Source organism: Nelusetta ayraudi, unplaced genomic scaffold, assembly GCF_046127955.1.
Source record: "Nelusetta ayraudi isolate G7.1 ecotype Tasmania unplaced genomic scaffold, CSIRO-AGI_Nayr_v1 ptg000011l, whole genome shotgun sequence".
NCBI classification, from domain to species: Eukaryota; Metazoa; Chordata; class Actinopteri; order Tetraodontiformes; family Monacanthidae; genus Nelusetta; species Nelusetta ayraudi.
Window position 1 is genome coordinate 9,679,663 of NW_027466061.1, and position 6,057 is coordinate 9,685,719.

Here is a 6,057-nt window from a genome sequence, read left to right on the forward strand (position 1 = left end):
CACAATCCACTTGAAGGAGCGCCCCTACCCACCCCTCCAAAAAAAGGAGGAATAAACAGCAAAAGGAAAAACACCAGTGACGTACACCCGCCCTCCCCCTTTGGCGCGCATGTGTGCGCTTTTCCAGGTGTGTGCATGTATGCGCGCGGGAGTCACAGGACCGAGGCTGACCTTGGGATGACACGCCCACCTGGTTCATGACTTTGAGCGAGATATTCAGATCTCAGCTGAGCCGAAAGAGGGGATTTATTTATTTATTTATTCTTTAAACGGAGTCTAACAGGTGACCTGACTGCTGAATGAAGACATTACAAAAAGCCTGTGCCATCCCCGACGCCGCCACGATCCATCCATCAGAGAAAAGCTGTGCTAGAAGTGTCGCCGCCACGTGATGAACACGCTGCACGCATCATAATTCCTGACCTGCAGCCTTTTTATAACCTTGATATGGACAATAACACTGAGACTTCACAGTGGATCCAATCTGACAGCGACGTCGTCGTCGTCCCACCACCACCATCATCATCATCATCATCATCACCACCACCACCATCATACCTGTGTTCCAGGCCAGCCAATGAGCAGGAGCGGGCCATTATGTCCAGTCAATCACCGCAAATCATCAGACGGAGCTCACAGTGTCTCCTCCCACTGCTCATGCGACTCATGAGCTCTGCTGCCTGATATTAATGCAGAATTGATGGCATTGTAACATAGAGTGGCACAGCTGTGTGTGTGTCTGTTATGGTCAGGGTGTGTAACCTTCACACAGTCTGGATTAGAGAAAAATAATAGAGGGTATATAAAAAACAAACACTTTATTAGCTGCACACAGGGCCCAAAATGGAAATTAAATATTTTTTTGCAATCAAAGCACTTCAATTTTTGGTGGCTGAAGCACAGAAAAGTCTATTCCAGGGTCAACTTTGGGCTCATTCATGACCATGAGTGCAGGATACTTTTCTTCAAACTGTTCACATCCGTGTTCATGTTTTAATCAAGGGCAACAGCAAAAGGGGGGGGGGGGGGGGAGTCAAGAGAGAGTTAACAATTAGTGGTCATTACAAGAATGAATCAAGCAAGTCCCAGGACTTTTCAGTCAGCAGACTTTTGCAGGATGTTTCTTTCATAACGACAATTTCTTTGCGTTTTTTATTCTTATTTGTCCTAATCTTCAACTGCATTTCCTGCTTGGACCAGGAGAATGTGTTCCAACTGCAGGGGAAACATGACAACGGGAACGCCGGTGTTGTTGTTGTTGTTGTTGTTGTTGTTGTTGTTGTTGTTGTTGTTGTTGTTGTTGTTGTTGTTGTTGTTGTTGTTGTTGTTGTTGTTGTTGTTGTTGTTGTTGTTGTTGTTGTTGTGCAGAGCAGAGAGGATGCTCTCGGAGGTCACTGTGGAAACACTCACGGCAGACTTGAGGGCAAATGTCACATGGCGGACGCGGCTCCTGTATGCGTGCTGACTTATCCTTCCTCCTCTTCCTCTGAGGGGGAGGAGGAGGAGCTACTTGACGACTCTTCGTCGCTCCCAGAGTCGTCGTCGTCCTCCTCCTCCTCGGTGCTACGCTCCATCTCGTGCTCTATTAGTGGAAAAGAAGTGCAACTAATGGTTTGTTTTCCTACATGGGGGATGGGAGTGGTAAACAAAGGGTAGGTGGGGGTGTTGATACCCTCCAGTAGCTTCTCCTGGATGAGCGGGAGGAACTGACGGGCCTCTGGATTGTCGGGTTCGTGGAGGAGGACTGGGAGAAAAAGGGGCCGAGGAGGCACCGTCAGCTGACTGATTGAGTGGCAGACACACGGCTGACGGATGCCGGATACATACTCATCTGACACAGTCTGCTGGCCAGCTGCACGTCTCTGTCCATCACAGCTCCCAGGAACTGAGACCAAACATCCACTTTCAGAAAAGCACTTAATTACACCCAAAACTATTTTAGTGTTTTTTCAATCCCTGAATAAAACATTAAACCCTTCTATCTCCAAGAGTTGAATTATGCTGCAGCTGATGCAGCTGATGCCGATGATCCGTCGTTTTACCTCAATTACCAGCTCCAGTGGCGCCTTAATGTCTTTGCCATCGACCTCCTCCTCCTCCTCAGACTGCTCTTCGTTCTCATTGGTCCCAAACGTGGGAGGAGGCTCAGCAGCTGGTGAGGCGCATGTCGCCCCTCCTGACATACACAGTTGTCACAGCAACGCTCATCAAAAGTACCAGCGTTCCTGGTTTCGATGTTGGCATTCCAGAATGGAAGAAGAGAAGCGTACCTGCCACTGTGAGTCCGGATGGCCGGGGTTGTAGATGTTCAGTCGCACTCCAGTGCAGCTCGTCTTCAGCTCTGAAATTGTATTTAAGATTGAAAAAACATGCATCTTGCACTTTACCTTGTGTTCACTGTGAATGGAAATTTCAACTTTGGACCTCAATGACACGTCAATGGGGTTCTCTGTTATGTTCCCTATGGCAGATAGAGAAAAAAAAATCAGTTCAGCCGTCAAAATGTAATGCCCACACACAGACTGACGTTGTTTCTGACCTCTGACTTTATTGGTCTCAGTTCGAGCAGACATTACTTCAACTCTAAGCCCCCAATCACCTTCCGTAGGCTTCGTGCTCGGAACATGCGAACCATGGAGCACAAATTACTTGAAAGCAACCAGCAGCAGGAATAAACTGTGGAGTTCATCAACAGCAAAATACAACACAGTCAATCTCAGTAATAAGATCAAAGGGCAAAAACTGGGGAGTTAATAGCAGACTGATGTAATAAATGAAAGTACCGTCATGATACTACCAACAGATTAACAACAGTCACAAAATTCAATCTGGTAGTTTTGACTTCTGGGTCAATATCACCATAAGGTGCCTTTGAGACTTCCCAATCTCCCCCCAACAAAGCAGAGATTTTCCATTTAACTTCACATTTATTGTATTAAGTAGATGTTATGCTGTTAGAAATGCATGCTGGTCAAGCTCCCACACTTTTTATAAATGAACTGCAAGCAGACAATGTACATGCAAACCGCAAAATATGTCAACCCTGTCATGGACAATTTCAAAGTAGAATAAATACATTAAAATTACATAGTGATTATAAAATGTGTATTTTCAGAAAGCTATTTAGTTCTTTTCTCAACACTATGTTTTAGTTAATGGGAAAAGTATTTGGATGGTTGTGAAATTATGGCAAACTATTTGTTTGTCTTTATTTTTTCTAAATAAAATCTAACAACAAATATATCTGGTCAAACTTTCCAACGATACTATTTGGCCCTAACTTGTTTATAAAGGAATCACACAAAGAGTTTGCTAACTTATGAAAATATATTGTCTTTTGTTTTTTTAACATGAAAATAACAGAGTGGACAGTAACATGACAGGGTGGACCTTTGGAACTCATACCTTGAAAAAGACAATTCAACATATTCCCTTAAACACCTTAACTGGGAGTCTGTATAGCATGTACTGTTACAACATGTCTGTAATAGCTGTTGAAATATGTGTAACATTGTCAGCATGTGGCCTAAACTATGCAAATGTCCTTCCTGTCATGAACCATGTCCACCTTATCATGGAAGGCTTGCTGACAGGGTGGACAATGACAGGGTGGACATTTTTGGATAATGTTAGCATTTAATTAGCACACGTGGACCTTACAGCTAGCTAAATGATTCCATTAGCAAGAGGACTGTAAAACAGGGTGTCTGCAGGCAACACAGGCAAATGTCCATAAGTCCAGGTAGTGATCAACAAAGATAAGGCAGAGGCAGTGGTCACTCAAACAGACGGCACTGTTCTTTGAGTACTGAGTTGAGTGGTCATTCAAACAGGGCACTGTTCTTTAAATGCCTAGTGTGTGGTCAGTCAACTAAAGGGCACTGCCCTTCCTCCAAAACTTATTGGTAGGAAGGGCAGTTTGACCTTTTCCTGTTCAGGTGGCGTTCCCTCCTTCTTTCTCTTTATCTATCACACTCTCAGGACGTCAACTGCATGTATTGGACCAAAATCATAAGGAGGGTTCAGAAGAAGCCAACCAGAGGGGTTAAGTCCCAACCTCGACCTCTCCCTGCAAACAAACAAGAGCCAATCAGTCAGGAGTTCATCCCATATAAACTCTGTCTGGTGCCAGGATCTTGGTTCTCCCTTGGGAGGTCACCTGGAGACTTTCCTTCGTGGTTCAACTGGGACTGCTCCTCTGGCCAAACAACGGGGAATCCATGTACATGCTTGCTTGTTTTTTCAGTATTAAACCTTATAGAATTTAGGATTTTTGTACGACTCCTTCTTGGATAAACCAACACGCAACAGGACCGTGTGCTGTTTAACACAGATATTTTGAGTTTCTGAAAGGTTTTTATATTAATTGATATTTCACCATGACAGGGTGGACATGTTAAGCTTGACAACATCAAACTACACATCAGGGACACATGCAAAATGTTCAACATTATTATGAAAATAGAATATACATAATAAAAATGACTAGTTTTATTAAATAACTTGTTGTGACAGTAAGATAATGTAAAAAAACAACAACTAAAAAAAACTTATTTAGTATAGTTTAACCACTTATGACACACACTGAAGTTAGCAACAGCGTGTGGGACATGCCAAAATCATATACATCCAAAGGGAAAAAATGGTAAAAAAAAAAAAAAAAAAAAAAAAAAAGAAGTAAACAAAATTTAAGAGACATATTGTTGTACTATTATGTGTGCAAACCTTTGGTCACCTATAGTAAGACTTTAGAGTTTAATTATTCTGCTGCATTTTCATGATGACTGAGTTATTCTGATGGGGACACCAAAGGCACGTTATAATGATATTGACCCTTCTATCTATCTATCTATCTATCTATCTATCTATCTATCTATCTATCTATCTATCTATCCATCTATCTATCTATCTGTTATCCAATTTTGAGGAAATACAAATACATATCATACAACTCAATACAAGGGAAATGTATCATTAGCTTCATGTATTTTACTCTTTGTGGTTGCTAACAAGTTCAATTATTTAAATGAGCACGGAGCTAACGTTGCTATAAAGCTGTAGCGTGTTAAATTAGCCAATTCAATGTGCTACAATCTTACCTGATACATGGAACTTGATCACGGTGTAATGTTGTTGTTGGTAAATGCAAGATACGTTTTTCTAAATTAAAACTTTTAGGCGAACCAGCGACTAGCAAACACGCAACGTGTAAACCGGAACTGGATACCATGACAACGGAGGAACACGTGTTGCCTTTACGTGCGATGTGAATTTTTTGAATTTTGAGCATTTACATGCGACCGCCTCCTCCTCATTCTTTTCTGAATAAAACTGAGGATCACATGCTGCATTCACAGTTCCTTCCAAGTCAATGGGTCTAGAATAAATGAAAGTTTTTCTTTCTTTTTTGTTTCTTTTTTGTTTTTTTTGTTTAAAAAAAAAACAACCCTAACTAATAGCTTTGTTGCCTCATCTTGAAACTACATCATGTTATCACGTTTTATGTATCTGTCCCATATATATCAGACATAGCGTTTGTAAACCAGCAAATTAAATAAAAATCAACTATTCTTACCATTTTGCAATATGTTAGTGTGACAATTTTACATCAACATGATATAGCCTGACGAGCTGACTTTAAACTTTAAGGTACCGTAATCATCTTTTTTTTTTTTGCATTCCAGGGTCAAAACAGCAAACAACAGACAACAGCATATTAATGTTCCTTTTTTTTTTTTTTTTTTTAGCCCCCTGCAAAAAAAACAATGCAGCGTGCAGGGGGCAGGGTCACAGTGCTGCACTTAGCTGTGTTTCAGTTTAAATGGCAGTGATTTTTGACAATTATTTTGAGTGTACAAATAGGAAACATCCAACATACAAAGCCCTCTTTCCCTCCCTCCTGCTTTGAACAAAGTGCTATTCTCCGTGCTCGCCTTCCATGTCAGCCATATTTCATCCAATAAGTGGCTGTAACTGCTACATTAGCTGCGCATGTATCGAAAGAGCTGCCCTCAGTCTCCAATCTGTTGTGTCGACGTGACTGGGGCTAGGGTATGT

The 6,057-nt window shown here is 41.8% G+C and overlaps 1 protein-coding gene across 2 annotated transcripts; it reads right to left on the bottom strand.

The window, feature by feature from the left end:
- Positions 1–1,305: 1,305 nt before the first annotated feature.
- On the bottom strand, positions 1,306–5,316 carry erich2 (glutamate-rich 2). Of its 2 annotated transcripts, XM_076019720.1 has the most exons (8): positions 5,100–5,316; positions 2,540–2,616; positions 2,425–2,461; positions 2,271–2,341; positions 2,043–2,176; positions 1,828–1,885; positions 1,673–1,744; positions 1,306–1,582 (listed from the first exon to the last, which is right to left on the bottom strand). In XM_076019720.1, exons 1-8 carry the CDS (start codon positions 5,288–5,290, stop codon positions 1,467–1,469), a joined length of 756 nt encoding a protein of 251 aa, XP_075875835.1. In that variant the 5' UTR covers positions 5,291–5,316; the 3' UTR covers positions 1,306–1,466. The 2 variants fall into 2 exon arrangements, with proteins under 2 accessions (XP_075875835.1, XP_075875836.1); XM_076019721.1 differs by lacking the exon at positions 5,100–5,316 and having other exon boundaries at positions 2,540–2,745.
- Between the last annotated feature and the right edge of the window lie 741 nt (positions 5,317–6,057).

Coding starts and splice junctions, on each gene's coding strand:
- erich2 (XM_076019720.1), bottom strand. CDS start 5,290: ATGCTCAAAATTCAAAAAATTCACATCGCACGTAAAGGCAACACGTGT. Junction 2,617..5,099: donor GATCAAGTTCCATGTATCAG/GTAAGATTGTAG, acceptor GCATGTTCCGAG/CACGAAGCCTACGGAAGGTG. Junction 1,886..2,042: donor CACTGGAGCTGGTAATTGAG/GTAAAACGACGG, acceptor GTTTGGTCTCAG/TTCCTGGGAGCTGTGATGGA.